Here is a 16,043-nt window from a genome sequence, read left to right on the forward strand (position 1 = left end):
TTTGTTTTTCAAATGGGACAATGACTCAACACACCTCCAGGCTGTGTAAGGGCTATTTGACAAATAAGGAGAGTGCTGCATCAGATGACATGGCCTCCACAATCACCTGACCTCAACCCAATTGAGATGGTTTGGGATGAGTTGGACCGCAGAGTGAAGGAAAAGCAGCCAACAAGTGCTCAGCATATGTGAGAACTCCTTCAAGACTGTTGGAAAAGCATTCCAGGTGAAGCTGGTTGAGAGAATGCCAAGAGTGTGCAAAGCTGTCATCAAGGCAAAGAGAGGCTACATTAAAGAATCTCAAATAGTAAATATATTTTGATGTTTAACATTTTTTTTGGTTACTACATGATTCCATGTGTTATTTCATAGTTGATGTCTTCACTATTATTCTACAATGTAGAACATAGTAAAAATAAAATAAAAACCCTTGAATGAGTAGGTGTTCTAAAAATGTTGACCGGTATATGTATATATGTGTTTATCTCAATAGCAAGAGGGGGGTGCATGTCAAATCAGATGTGGGAAGGAGATGATGAACAATGAGCAGTTTGCTGTCCCACATCACTACAATGTACAGATGCAGATAAAGCAAGGCACAACTTGTTTTTGCTGCGCAGTTCAGAGTACAACAGGGAGAACATTGGTGGGGAAGTTTTGGATCATTCTTTTGAAGTTTTACAATAACTAAAAATGTTTAATCTCTCTTCCTCCGAGGTAAAGTGTTTCATCAGTGCCAGTGCTCCTCTTCCACTCAGATTAAATGGGGCTAGAGTTAGGTAGCTGGACCCCTCTGGGGCTCTCCTCTCCCAGTACTAGGAGGTTCTGACAGCGTTTGAAACAGTTCTGAGGGAACCAGGCAGGATCGGCTGTTGTATGTAAACACTGAAGCCGGTGCCGAGAATATTGCTTCTCAAAAAACAACTTAACCAGTGTTTTCTATTGGTCTGATCCTGCCAAGAACATCATTCTTTTACTCTATTCAGGTTTACAGAAATAATAGGTGCTTTTAATTCGATCAAAACATTATTCTATATCCATTTGAAAATGCATTCATTAGGAGCAAACCTCAAAAATAAATCACAAGCAAAGAGTTAAACAGCTCAGTTGAAAATATGACAAACAAAAGGGACCATGCTTGGCTCCATGCATACGATATAAAAACACCCAACGGCAAACGCAACAGTCGCACCAAAACTCTAAATATATCTGTGTAAATGAAAACAACAAAACATAACTGAAAAGGGAGCTCATTTGAAATTCATGAGAGTAACCTGGTCATCTTCTCTGCTGCCATCTGGAAGGAAGAACATCCATCAAAAAAGACAACATTAGGGTTCATGGATATAAATATCTAAGAAGATCATAAATAACCAGGTCAACTACACAAGCAATCAATAGTGACAATTTTCAATCCAAGGTGTCAGGATCAATCATATCTTATACTGCTACATTAATAGTTATAAATCATGGGCTAAATGTGTAATTTCCATCTAATGCAGTCAGAAAAAAGCAGTCAGAGTTTAGGTACATAGGGAATGAGTGTTAGATTACTTAATTTTTTTGCTGTACTTGCAAATAATGTAGCACACGAAAAGAGATCTACCTGGATTGAACTCCTCCTCAGAGAACATGGACTGGGATCCTTGGGAAGTTTTGGAAAGTTTACATCTCTGTCTCTTTTCTTTCAGGATGCGCTGCAGATTAGCAAGGCGTTCCTTCTTAGGGCTAACAACATCCTGTTCTCTAAACTCATCCTGATCAGCTCCATCGTGGTCTTCTCCTTTTGGACTTAACCCTGTTGGACTTAACCCTGTTGGACTTAACCCTGTTGGACTTAACCCTGTTGGACTTAACCCTGTTGGACTTAACCCTGTTGGACTTAACCCTGTTGGACTTAACCCTGTTGGACTTAACCCTATCCTCTCTGGGCTGATGTTAAAATCGGCTGAACTCTTCCCAGCCCTTCCTGGAGGACTGTGGTCTGGTGTCAGCTCTGGGTTGGACAGTTCCCCATCAGTCTGATACTCTCCTTGGCTCTCTAAATGCTCCATGGAGTGATACTCGGTAGGGGTGCAGGGGGAGTGAGTCCTTTCATTTGGGGATGCTTGTAGGGAGCAAGGCAGGTTCTCTTGGGCTGGGCTGCAGTCCACATAGATTGAGGCCTCGCTGTACTCTTCCAGTGGAGACACAGGGCGAACGTGATCAGTTGGCATAGTGATCTCTCCCTCCGGGGGTTCAGGGGAACAAGGTCTGACAGGAGAGGGAGCTGCTTCTGACTCACTGTCATCGTTGCCAGGCTCTAGGCTTGATCCCTCCAGCTTCCTCAGAGCCCCTTTCAGAGCAGACCTAAAGGTGAGCACAGCCTTCCCAATGCTTTTCACATCAAATCCCACATTGAGGAGCTGGGTGTTCTCAGGCTCAGGGCTAGGCAGGTTCCCCGACCCCCACTCTCCTGCATCGTCTCTTGGGACAGACTGTTCAGTCCACTCCCTGTCCAGGCTCTCAACGGATCCCACATCCAGGGTGTCAGCAGAGGACGTATAGCGGTCATAGGGGGAGTGCAGCTCCAGGTAGCCATCATCACAGTCTGTGAGCAGCACAGTGGAGCGACTCATGCTCCTGGACGGCCCACAGCTCCCCACATCAGCATAGGCGTCCATTGTGTGGTAGCCGGAGCTCCGAGAGTATGGGCAGTTGGCTGAACAGTCACACACTAGGTGTCCATTGCTGCCCTGCTGCCTGGGGTGCCGCCAGTCCACCACACTGGACGAGCTGGAGGGGGAGTTCTTGTGGATGCCGAACAGCAGGGACAGGTGCTCTGAGCTGCTGTGGGAGGACTGGCCTGGGGTGCTGCTGGTCTCTCCTGTGGTGTACCTGTCCCAGCCACCTGGCCCTGCACAGTGGTCCTCCACCTCCTCCCCACTGTTCTGACAGGAGTAGATGTCTTCTTCGCTCCAGCCGTTCTCCTCGCTCCACCCCCCATCTCCACTCACACTGTGTTGCATGCCTGCCGAGGCCCAGCCACTCTGCCATAGCCTGGCCTTAACTGAGCGGTACCTGGCGTCCCGGTCCAGAGTGTTGGAGCTGTGGCCTGACGACAGGGAGCTGGTGCTTGGGCAGTCATGGGCATACCCTTTCTCCAGGTAGGAGAGGCTGGCTTGACTTGGCCCTGGTCGTGAAGAGGGCACGTCTGAGCTGTGGTCGGAATTCTCCTGGTCGGCTGGTTCGGGTTGGCAAGGAGCTAACCTTTCTCTCCATGTTTTAGGTGACCCCTGTGGTGGCACCATCATCATCACTGGGTCTTTGTCCCAAGACCCCTGCCGGCGCTCCAGTAAAGGACTGGTGGCCCTCCTGTGGAAGGCTGTGACGACATTCTGACTGCCCGGGCTGCCACGTCTGACGCTAAGCCTCTGAGGGGTCTGGGGTCCTGGTGCTGAGGCTCCAGAGGAGTAGAGCTCCCCTATCTCATTCAGCACTGCATCCACACAGCAGGAGACCTCGTCCACTGAGCCTCTCACAGAGGTCAGGTACTGCCGCAGGTCTGCGATCTCCTCCTGAATCTTGTTGATACCTCTCAGCTCTTTCAAGATGTGTTCGACGATGTCACTGGAGCATTTCTCTCCCTCATCTTCCTCCTCTTCTTCCCCTTCACTAGGAGAAGGCATGTGTGTGTCCTCCACAACCCCGATCCCATCCTGACATTCAGCGCTGCTGTTCTCTCCAGAGGGAGAGGTGGGTAGGCTTGCGGTCGGGCCGTTGGTACTTACAGTACCGGGGGCGTTGATGAAGCACTCTCTGTTCAGCGCCATATCCCCAGCCACAGGTAGGTTTAGAGTCCCTGTGTGACTTCGGCCATTGGGCAGGGAGGAGTGGAGTCCAGTGAACTCCCCACTGGAGGGGTCTCTCTTCAGGCCGCATATAAACATGTCCTGTTCCACAGGGGAGAGCAGATCCTGGGGCTGGTGGTGGATGGAGGGCTCCCCCGGCCCTGCCGGGCCCTGCAGGAACTTCTGGAACTTCCTCCGCAGGCTCCGGCCCACCTTGGGGCTCTGAGTGCTCTTCTTACCCCCCAGCTCCCTCCTCTTGGACCACTTGTGTGGACTCTGAGGTGCCTCTACATCGCTGGATTCATCTGGTCCACCGAGGCCCCTCTCGTGGCCCCTAGAGAACATCTGTCTGGGGGGTAAGCTTCCTGGTCTTCGTCCTCAGGGGCCAACCAGCACCCTGGGCCTCAGTTCTTTGTGTGACCACACAACATCCTGATGATGTAGAAGAGACTGATCTGCTCACAGAGCCTTGTCCATGACTGGCAAGGCAGAGAAGACAGAGACATGAGAGAAATAATACAAGTTTGTTTTTCTAAACATTATTATATACACAATGATTTTTTTTATTTTGCAATGCTTGTTTCCTATCAACATGAACCTTCCCTTATGCATGCGTACAAGCCCTTTCATCCTTTACATTTCAGTCATTGGCATACAGTACACAAACCCCTCAGAGAATCAATAAACATATTTATAATTCCACCTTCATTTTGAGACCTTGCCAGTATACACATTTTTCAGTCCAACAGACCAGAAAGTAGAGAGAGAAAAACACCAGATTCCTGCTGCTATATAATGTCTGGTGATATCATTAAAAAACTAATTAAATAAGTGGTGCTATAGCCAAGATAAGTCAAATTGCAATGGATGACTGGATGAGTTATTTGAGGAGTCAGTTTCTATATGGTTTGCAAACAACGCACATAAGAACTTAGCTAGCTCATGCCAATGCACTCCTATTTACACTGCCGGCCGAATCATACAAAACACACACAGACAAAACACAGACACTCAGGCATGGGAGAGTGGGAGTAGAGGGCATTCATCTCTGCAACGCCAGAGAGATAGATTATGGTGGAGCGTGGAATTGTGATAAAAACCACACATTGATATTGGGGGTCATTGTGAGTCAAACCAATGCTCTGTACATCAGTGGGTTGGCCACTCACCCCCTCTCTTCAGTCATGGAGAAGGAAGGAGCAGGGAAATGATCAGACACCGTACAGCTGGTATAAACTCTATAATTAGGACATGATCAGAAGACAGCCTGGTAATTAGTTGACAGCTCAATTCTCTCCTCTGAGTCAGGGTAATTTTTGTGCACACCAGCTGCAGTAGAGATGCACAATATATACAAAAGTATGTGGACATCCCTTCAAATTAGTGCATTCGGCTATTTCAGCCACACCCGTTGCTGACAGGTGTATAAAATCAAGCACACAGCCATGCAATCTCCAAAGACAAACCTTGTCAGTAGAATGGCCTTACTGAAGAGCTCAGTGACTTTCAACGTGGCACCATCATAGGACGCCACCTTTCCAACAAGTCAGTTCTTCACAATCCTGCCCTGCTAGAGCTGCTCCGGTCAACAGTATGTGCTGTTCTTGTGAAGGGGAAACGTCTAGGAGCAACAATGGCTCAGCTGCAAAGTGGTAGGCCACACAAGCTCACAGAACGGGACCGATAAGGGCTGAAGCACGTAACTCGTAAAAAAATTGTCTGTCCTCGGATGCAACACTCACTAAAGTTCCAAACTGCTTCTGGAAGCAACTTCAGCACTAGAACTGTTTGTCCGTAACTTCATGAACTGGGTTTCCATGGCCAAGCAGCCGCACACAAGCCTAAGATCACCATGCGCAATGCCAAGCGCCAATGGACTCAAACAGTGGAAACGCGTTCTCTGGAGTGATGACTCAAGCTTCACCATCTGGCAGTCAGACGGACGAATCTGGATTTGGCGGCTGCCAGGAGACCGCTACCTGCCCGATGCAAAGTGCCAACTGTAAAGTTTGGTGGAAGAGGAATAATGGTCTGGGGCTGTTACTAATACAATTGCTCAGAGAAATATATTTTGTTTAAAGGTGCAAAATATAGAAATCGAACTGCCATTTCCTTGTTGCTAAAATATCAGTTTGTGATAATACAAGCAATGGATAGTGTAGCTAATCATTGTACCATCTAAACCGCTGTAAAATACAGTATCTGGTCATTAAATCCCCCCCAAAATATTTTCTGCAGTTTGAAGCTAGTGTGCAAAAGACGCAAAAAACGAAACTTAAGACCGGGAAGCATAGAAATAGAGCACATAGAACAGATTCTTAGAGGGTGCCAATAATTATGAACCTGAATGTACATGGAAATCCACAAATGTACTCTATCGTGAGGCAATAAGTAAACACGCACTTACGCAACAGCCAACTAGCATTTAAGGATTCATTGCTTGTTCATCTAACCCTCATCCCCACTGATCCTGGTTGTTTGAAGCAGCTCAGACACAGTGAAAGCCAAACCCTATCCACTCACTGTGTGCCATTATGCTGTTAAGAACCAACCCGCTGAGGGGAATCAGTGCTGCACAATTTCCCTCCCCGTGCTGCTGTCTGTGACTGAATGACAGAATGGTCAGTTTAACCACCATCATTCTGTGTGGTTCTGTGGCCATTTGCCCAGACCAAAAAGTCTGTGTCCGACAGAGCACAGGGTTGTTGGCTTAACTTTCTTTCCCGTCAGCTTTTGAGCTCGTTTATCATCTACGTCTAACTGGACTGGAGTTTGATGCATATACTGTAGCTAGAGCACATACCAAACATATCTATGAAATTGACCAATAAGATAAAACATACACCGAGTATAGTCAACATTAAGGACACCTTCCCAATATTGAGTTGCACATAAAAACATTGTCTAGTGCATATAATAGGCCTACAAGGGGAGACAAATACACTATGAAATCCATCTAACCGAGGACGAAATTGTCAGAATTCTTTTTTTCAAGTAGCACTGACCCAAAAATGATAAAAGACTGAACATGCACACCCTTCCGACAGCAGCCAATGATCCTCTGTGGCCAAATCATGCTTTCTGGTGTAGTAGCCCATTTTTTATGATTTAATTGATTTCTGTATTGACAGGAGTAGGCTAATTAGGCTATATCATTTTGACAATTTAATTCAATGTACCTTATGGACGTGCCTCCTATGCCTAGTACTATATTAGACGCAAGTTCACAATGTAACATCACAAAAGTACTGCAAAAACGGCTTTGCTCCCATCTGAAATTGATAGGGGAGTAATTCTCTGGCTGGTGTTAAGGCGGAGAAACTAAGAGCATGTACAAATATAGGAGGAGACAGTGACGAAACGTGGGTATTGGTCCTCGGCCTTCAGTGGGGGAAAAAAACGTTACAACATGTTGTACCAAATGCCCAAATCAAGAAAAAGAACATGAACATAGTATCAGATCCCCAGATCCTGAAAAGGTTCTACAGCTGCACCATCGAGAGCATCCTGACTGGTTGCATCACTGCCTGGGATAGCAACTGATCCTCTACCCCCAAGCCGTAAGACTCCTGAACACTTAATCAAATGTCTATCCAGACTATTTGCATTGCCTGCCCCCCCACTCTTTTACACTGCTGCTACTATGTTGTTATCGTCTATGCATAGTCACTTTAATAGCTCTACCTACATATTACCTGTGCCCGCGCACATTGACTCTGTACCGGTACCACTGTATATAGTCTCGCTATAGTTATTTAACTGCTGCTCTTTATTTACTTTACTTTTATTTCTTATACTTATCCGTATTTTTAAAAACTGCATTATTGGTTAGGGGCTCGTAAGCAAGTTAAACCAAATAAACAGCTGGACTCACCAGGAGGGTGTACTACAAAAGCAGGATCAATGAGTTAGCCAGATAACTTTGATAAACAACCTGAAAGCTAAACTTAGATATGCGTTATTGGTTGTTAAGTTTAGTAGACCATGCCCATTTCAAGCTTATCAAAATAAAGTTATTTCAGAATTGAGGCAGGCCAACTCCTTACTCCTCCCAGTTCCTGCTTTCTCCAGTTGTGCCGTTTACAAACACGTGACTGGCTCAACTGTTCTGGGGATCTACGGTAAGCTTCATAATGTAAAATAATGTGACAGGTGAAATGAAGAACGCGATCTGCTTCATCGCCTAACGTATTGCACAAGTTGACTTCAGGTATTTACTTAAAAGGTAGCTACAAATATTCAATAAAAAAAAAAAGCCAGTAGGTCCCAATCATAAGAATACAAAAACACAACTATTAGGCTAAGCATTTCCCAACCAAAATGTACAAATATTAGTTCCCAGCGCAAGAAAATCTCACGTTTAGCACACAAAGTAACCGGCCAGCTAAAGTTTAAATGCAGCAATGTGTCACACACAAGTTACTTTCAAAGAGATAGCTAACAGCAAGTGAGATGCAATAAAAAAAAATTCAAACACTTTCACGCACCATACGATGAAACTTAACTTCCTGTTCAAAGTTAATCTTGAAAAGGGTGAAGCTATTAGCACCATCCTCTTCGATAACACCTGCTGCAGTCGCTGCACACTAGCCTAGAACAGGGGTCTTCAACATTTTCTTGCCATGGGACCCCTCCTAGACAAACCGGTGACCCAGGGACACCCATCATGCGTTAGCAAAAACAAAACAAATTCACGTCTCTTCGTATCATCAAGTGAATGACAAAGGCAAGGAGAAGTAATCAACATATTAATATGAATTGATTTGGTAGATCATTTTTCATTATTTTGACCTCCCCACATTATAATTGGAAGAGGGAGTGTAAACTTTAACATAGTCTACTGGCTACAAAAGGTAACTCCAAACACATTTTCACTAAGAGCAGCTGTTTAGCTGGTTTAACAAATGTTAACCATGTGTTGGCAAAATGTAAGTCCAAGTCAAGAAAGCTTACCAGCAGCACTTGCCACACTGCTAACCTATTCGCAGGGTGCTTTTTCAAAGCCTATTGTATGTCAGATACTCCAGTAAATATAATTGGCTCCAATGTGTAATTTGCTCAAGATTAGGAGTTGAGAATCATCATTAGAAAGACATTCTCCTCTTTTCTTCTGTAGGAATGTAATTTGTTTATTCTGTTGTTGCTAGAGATCATAAAAATCCTCAGCAGTATCTAGGGGTTCGCCAACCCCAGGTGAATACCCCTTGCCTACAACAAAAGCTAGCTAGCGAGGCCGTGGGAAACCCGTTTCCATAGGTTTCTGCAGAAACTGTCCCACTTATTACAAGTCAAAATGTTATTGATTGATTCCACTGTCACTCCAAAATTCTGCCCTAATACCACAGATCGAACAATGAGACAGATATTTCACCGGATGTATAAATGTTAAGCATCCACTTGGAGTTTCAACTCACTACCAAATATGGAAGAGCAGATGTTCCCTAATGGTAATATGCAAATGCATGCTAGAACACGCCAATAAGATCTCGCTAGCTCGTGCTTGGCTCTGCCCACCTCCTTGCTTGTTCTGTCCACTATGATTCATTTGTTCCAATTTTAAAACGACAGGTGTATCTTGGTTTAGTTATAAAAAAATCTTTGCTAATACAGTTCAATGGCAGATGCCTTCTAGCTTCTGAGAGCAAATGACTGACTTGGCTAGGATTTATCTCCCAAAAGACCACCAAAGAAAACTCTGATTGAATCTTTCTCTTCAGTGTTAACCCTTTCCATTCCAACACAAACTGAAGCGATTAAATCAGAATATCACTGAAAAGAAAAATAGAATTTGAATATCATTGAAATAGTATTGAAATTAAAAATACATCTGTATTTTAAAACTACAAATAATTTCATAAATCCTTAGGCCTTCTCTAAACGCATAGAAGGCCCTCCCTTAGAAAAATGAATTTGTTGCTGCAAATCTCCAGCAAGTTTGTGGCAAATATGCTACAAATGAAATAGTTTGCCAAAAGGTTTTTTTCTGGCAGACACTTCTCCCAAGATTCTATTTGCATCTGTGGCAAACCTTTGGTAGCAACATTTATTTCCACTAGTGGCAAACAGTTTACCAACAGCATTTGTGGTAAACACATGAGTTCCAAGACCAGTAAGCGTTACTGACCAATCAAGGGGATTAGAAATGAGAAACATCTGTTGGAAATTAGAAACCAATCCATCTAGCTAGCTACAGTACCTGCCAAAGTTGTCCGGTGAGAGTAACTTATTATTAAACTTCCTAACATTTTATTAGCTAAATGGTGCCTAGTTAGCAATGTCATGTTTTATGGGATAGAGTGAAAAACATTTTTGTGATACCAGTTTCAAAATCGGTCAGCGCCACTGACTGACTGGCTGGCTAGCACTTAAATAGTTCATGTTAACTATCATATTTTTGCACAATTCATGTGATTAGGTAGCTAGATAACTAATGATTTGCCTAAAAACATTTTTAGGTGAATACGTTGCAGTCTTTTAATACCAATATGCATGTCAATATGCTAGTGTCACGGTTCAGTAGCATGTTAGCTAGCGACTCAACTATAGCCTAAAGTTAAAGAAGAACATAAGCCTTACACGCAGTGAGTATTCTGTAAACGCCACCTTTTTTGATATACAAGGGAAGGTCCTCAGGACACACATAGGACTGTGGACACACCAAGCTTGAGCAGTAGCCGGTCTTGCCAGGTATATGTTGAAAGATTTGTGTATTTTGAGAACTGATTGTTAAAAGGAGTATTATTATTTATTGAATACTTTGTGCTCACAACAGAGTCAAATATGAGAGCGCAGCCCAGACGACCAAGTGGTTGAACAACATCTGGCCAGCCAACCAGGTTGCAGAGTACATGAAGGAGACCATGATCCGGAGGGCTCAGTGGACCAGACAGAATGGGGCCAAGACAGTTGAGATAGTCAGAGAGTATCCACGTCTGCTGGATACTCCAGGCCATGGTGGATTACATTTTTTACAAAAACAGACTTGAATTTGATTCTGTTTGCTGGGATTAACTAGCCTGGCTGACGCAACCCACGTGACTCACAGCGCAGGGAGAGCTGTGACCACACTGGTCTGGAAAGGAGGCTGTTTGTTAATGCAATATGTTCTAATAAATTGCACAACAGGGTTTGATTGTTTCTCTCAGATGTTTATTTTTCCCTCGGGGTTGAGACCTCTCATTGTTTGGATCTGAAAATCCAACCATTGTAATAGAAGTGGGCAGTACTCAGTGTATGGCTGTTTGAGTGAGAAAGACAGAGGACAGCCAACCAGTAAAAGCACAGCCCCCTTCATTATCGACGCATTGCGCCGACAACATCAAAGAGCCATTCCAGACTCTGAAGTCAGGAGGACTTCAAGAGTTAGGTGTTAGCCAGACTAACGATCAACTGCAACGGAAAAGTAATCGTTTGTCTGGCTACAACATAACGCAATTTGAAGTCATATGGGGCGGTAATAAAATATTACAAAAAAAGTTAGTCTGCTTTACAACAGATTGTTCAGGACTTCTACATTTCAAACCCAGACTGCTCATGGAAACTCACTGGTACCAGATTGCAGTCTTCAAGGACCAAAAAAAAACTTTGCTTTGCCAGCCCAGAGAGAAACAGACCTAAATACTTATATTGGAAGTGCAGGTATAGTACCTCACATGCTCATTAATTTTTAGCCTGAAACTATCAAGTTATTCACTAAACATTCTTCTCTCCAGATACACAAGGTGACATCGCTTTAAGACTTCTGACAGTGGTCCTCCCAACACCAGTATACAAATTAGGCAGGAAGACATTCTGACCCAGCTTCAATGAGACCAGAAAGCCCTTCATTGACTTTCAGCCTGTTAGTTGTTATATTGGATAAGCATAGGGAGATTGATGGGAAAATTAGATGGCCTTTTGTAAACCTTGAATGAAAGGAACAGCATTCCAGAATCTGTTACGCATTACTGCACACTCAAAGACATTGGGTAGATTTCCATTCAATTTGCGACAGATTTAAATGCAAATATAAAAAAAATCTGCATAAAACAATATACGCATTTTCCCACCGGTGATGTTTCCAGCAAACTGACCTTTTGCGGATAAAAGGCTATGCGTGATGACGAAGTGCACATAAAAATAACTTTTGCTGTTAAATTCTCATGTACCTAATAATAAAAAAAAAGTTCAATGGGTTTACATTGCATTTTCAACTCTACTGATAGTTTTGTCAAACGGTTGCGGTTGCATTATATAGCAAATGTGCCCCCTCTGGCACATGCGTTCTAGCCCAGTGTTTGCCAACCCTGGTCCTCGAGTACCCCCAACAGTACAGTTTCGTTTTAGCCCTTGACAAACACACCTCAATTCAACTCACTCAGGCCATGATGATTAGTTGACAAGTTGAATCAGGTGTGCTTGTCCAGGGTTACTTTGATATGACGGTTATTATAGCAATATTTGTGCGTAAAGGAGTTTCCGCCGCCATTTCTCGCGTAATACATTTTGGTTACTCTGGGTTAAAAGAGACATCCCACTACGTCAAACAAACAAGTTGTCTGTAGGCGTTTAATCTTTCCATCAGCCCGGTCATGACTTTTAATGCGTCAGGTAATTCAGCCAAATGAAAGTGGTTGGCTGGAAACATGGTTAGTGTTGTGTAAATATAACTATATGCCCCAGCCCAAAATGAATAGAAGACGTAGGCGTCAAACAGGGATTGGGTGTTGATTGATGTAAAATATACCAAATAAATTGTGTGTGATGGCATTGTCAGTGTGCCTGACAAGTCCTCATATTCTAAAATTAAATTATTTCTCTAACAAGTTGGGACCAACATGGTTGAGTACCTGCACCAGGCGGAGGTGACCAGACCCTACCCAATTGTGTTGACTCTTGGGGACTGCTCACAGGTGTTCACGGTCATTAATGGACCAGCATTGGAGCAAGGTACACACTGCTTTGGGCACTGGATGTGTGCTTCAAGTCCTATGATGTGTTGATATCAATTTTCCCACTGTGCCCCAGCATGGGAATTCCTACAGACCACAGTGTATTAGCTGCAAAGAACAAAATCCCCCGCAGCAAGACTGTTGCGAGCATGTATTTTTTCCACTGAACAATAGTGGATAAGTATCTGCTCTTGTATGTAGTGTGAGAAGTGACAGGAGGATGCACAGCCCTCCTGCTGATATGTTCCTATGAATTAATAGATCAATAGACTGATGAGCCATGAGTGTCTCATTCCAATGCTAATATGCTCTTAAGCCACGATTTATAGCTCTGCTAAAATTACTTTTAGTTTCTTTTTTAATGCATTTGTGCCTGCTTTTTGCCTACAGTATGGTATCTGGCTTGTTAGCCTTTGGTTCAACTACTGCAGCGCGTTGTGTTACACTTTCATTCTATCACAACAATTTATTTTAAATACAAAATGTTCAAATTTGGGGATTGTGAAAAGTGCTTTATGAATAAAATACATACAAGTAATGAGTTTAGTCCATGTCCTTAGTAGAGTGACCTTCAAATGTAACATTTTAAAACATGTTCTCTGTGTAACAATATTTTAACTCGACCCAAATGTAGACCGTATTTGTATGGCAAAACAGCATGGTGTGTGTGTATGTGTTGTCACCTAAGATAGCCAAAGTGTGTCAGTGAATGTGAAAATCTATTGATTTGCTCTGGCACTGTCTTTTAGACAGATCTGAGTTAACACCACTTAAGACTGTCACACACACGTTTTGTTTTTCTCAGATTGCAATCAGAGAGTGCACATCAATTCTAATAATAAATCCTATCTTATGAAATCTTATCTTGTGAAAAACATATTTAGACAATAGGGCTTTGTTTCACTGGGTTTTAAAAATGTATCATATATTCCTACACATTCTCTGACGTGATGTACAGTACCAGTCAAAAGTTTGTACACACCTACTGTAATCATTCAAGGTTCTTTATTTTTACTATTTTCTACATTGTAGCGAAGACATCAAAACTATGAAATAACACATATGGCATAATGTAGTAACCCCCCAAAAAAGTGTTAAATCAAAATATGTTTTATAATTGTGATTCTTCAAAGTGGCCTGCCTTTTTGGCAGCTTTGCACACTCTTGGCATTCTCTCAACCAGCTTCATGAGGTAGTTACCTGAAATGCATTTAAAATTAACAGGTGTGCCTTGTTAAAAGTTAATTTGTGGAGATTCTTTCCTTCTTATTGCATTTGAGCCAATCAGTTGTGTTGTGACAAGGTAGCGGGATATACAGAAGATAGCCCTATTTGATAAAAGACCATGTCCATATAATGGCAAGAACAGCTCAAATTAGCAAAGAGAAACGACAGTCCATCATTACTTTAAGAGAAGATCAGTCAATCCAGAAAACTTCATTAACTTTGAAAGTTTCTTCAAGTTCAGTCACAAAAAACATCAAATGCTATGATGAAACTGGCTCTCATGAGGACCGCCACATGAAAGGAAGACCCAGAGTTACCTCTGCTGCAGAGGACAAGTTCATTAGAGTTTACTGCACATCAGATTGCAGCCCAAATAAATGCTTCAGAGTTCAAGTAAGACACATCTAAATATCAACTGTTCAGAGGAGACTGCGTGAATCAGGCCTTCATGGTCAAATTGCTGCAAAGAAACCACTATTAAAGGACACCAATATGAAGAGACTTGCTTGGGCCAAGAAACACGAGTAATGGACATTAGACCGGTGGAAATCCATCCTTTGGTCTGATGAGAATTTTTGGTTCCAACCGCCGTGTCTTTGTGAGTTGGAGAGTAGGTGAACGGATGATCTCTGCATGTGTGGTTCCCACCGTGAAGCATGGAGGAGGTGGTGTGATGGTGCTTTTCTGGTGACACTGTCAGTGATTTATTGAAGGCATACTTAACCAGCATGGCTACCACAGCATTCTGCAGCAATACGCCATCCCATCTGGTTTGCGCTTAGTGGGACTATCACTTTTTTTCCGAATGGGACAATGACCCAACACACCTCCAGGCTGTGTAAGGGCTATTTGACCAAGGAGCGTGATGGAGTGCTGCATCAGATGACATGGCCTCCACAATCACCTGACCTCACCCCAAATGAGATGGTTTGGGATGAGTTGGACTGCAGAGTGAAGGAAAAGCAGCCAACAAGTGCTTAGCATATGTGGGAACTCCATATGTGTTATTTCATAGTTGATGTCTTCACTATTATTCTACAATGTTGAAAATAGTAAAAAGAAAAGAAAAATCCTGGATTGAGTAGCTGTCCAAACTTTTGACTGGTACTGTACATTTAGTATGTTTAGTTTTTTTCTCTGAAGTTCATTTAAAGTTATGTGATTTGGTTTATGTCGATACATTTCAATGTTGTTTAACAGAGTAACCAAAAACCTGATCTAATTTGCATATTCATACGGAGTTTGCAGCAAACAGAAAGTTTGCCACAAGTTTCCTAGAATTGTTTGCCAGACGTTCACAAGTTGCTGCAAATTTACCACAGTTGGTCACAAAACTAATTTTGGTGGGAAACTTCATTAACCCGCTCCTATACCAGAGGTTTTACCTCTGTCCAATACCACTCAAGTTCTGGAGGTGTGCATTAGCATGATAAGAGCACAGTTGGCAGGAAGGCATAATCATGCATAGCAATAAGAACAGCTAGCCTGCCAGAACCATTTGGCTATTAGTGATGTATATACATTTATAACAGCTGTCCATGACTGTCAGGAATTAGATATCCACATCCATTAACTTTCCATTTAAATGACCCGTTTTAGCCATTTCATATCATACTCCATTAACTATGACAATCAGAAAATAAACAGGGACAAGATTAACAGAAACGTTGAGGTAAAATACACATTGATTATCTAAATGTAATTTAGACACAAATTACTTTCAGCAGAAGCTCCTGAAGACCATTACTGGCCCATTTAACCTAGCCAGCCAGTGGCCCATATAGTCTGAATGGCCAGTGGCTCAGCCTCCACAGTAAGCTGTCCAGACTACGGAGAGGGGGAGGCAGCTGGTAGGAGCCTGTCTGGGTAATTCTGACAGAGTCACTGAAGTGCCCAAGAGCAATGTCTTTTCTCTCTTTCCTTCATGGTCTGCGGCCTGGAAAAAAAAAAAGTCTGGTTTGCTTTGTTCGTTTTCAACTGATCGATTGGCCGCTCTTTTTCTTATTCAGGCAACAGGGGCGGCAGCGTAGCCTAGTGGTTAGAGTGTTGGACTAGT

The 16,043-nt window shown here is 43.1% G+C and overlaps 1 protein-coding gene across 3 annotated transcripts in view; it reads right to left on the reverse strand.

Moving 5' to 3' along the window:
• unc13bb (unc-13 homolog Bb (C. elegans)) overlaps positions 1–16,043 on the reverse strand; it is a 106,569-nt gene that overhangs the window by 27,965 nt on the left and 62,561 nt on the right. The window contains exons 1-2 of one of the 3 annotated variants that reach the window (XM_029709222.1): positions 1,607–4,287; positions 1,275–1,297 (exon numbers count right to left, since the gene is read on the reverse strand). The exons of 1 other annotated variant lie outside the window; for it this stretch is intronic. In XM_029709222.1, the coding sequence (XP_029565082.1) occupies positions 1,275–1,297; positions 1,607–4,175 (2,592 nt within the window). In that variant the 5' untranslated portion in view covers positions 4,176–4,287. Of the gene's footprint in view, positions 1–1,274; positions 1,298–1,606; positions 4,288–16,043 lie in introns of those variants that run through there. One more of the 3 variants, XM_029709223.1, reaches the window with a different exon arrangement.

The sequence above is a fragment of the Salmo trutta genome, chromosome 23 (genome assembly GCF_901001165.1).
Source record: "Salmo trutta chromosome 23, fSalTru1.1, whole genome shotgun sequence".
Lineage (NCBI taxonomy): Eukaryota > Metazoa > Chordata > Actinopteri > Salmoniformes > Salmonidae > Salmo > Salmo trutta.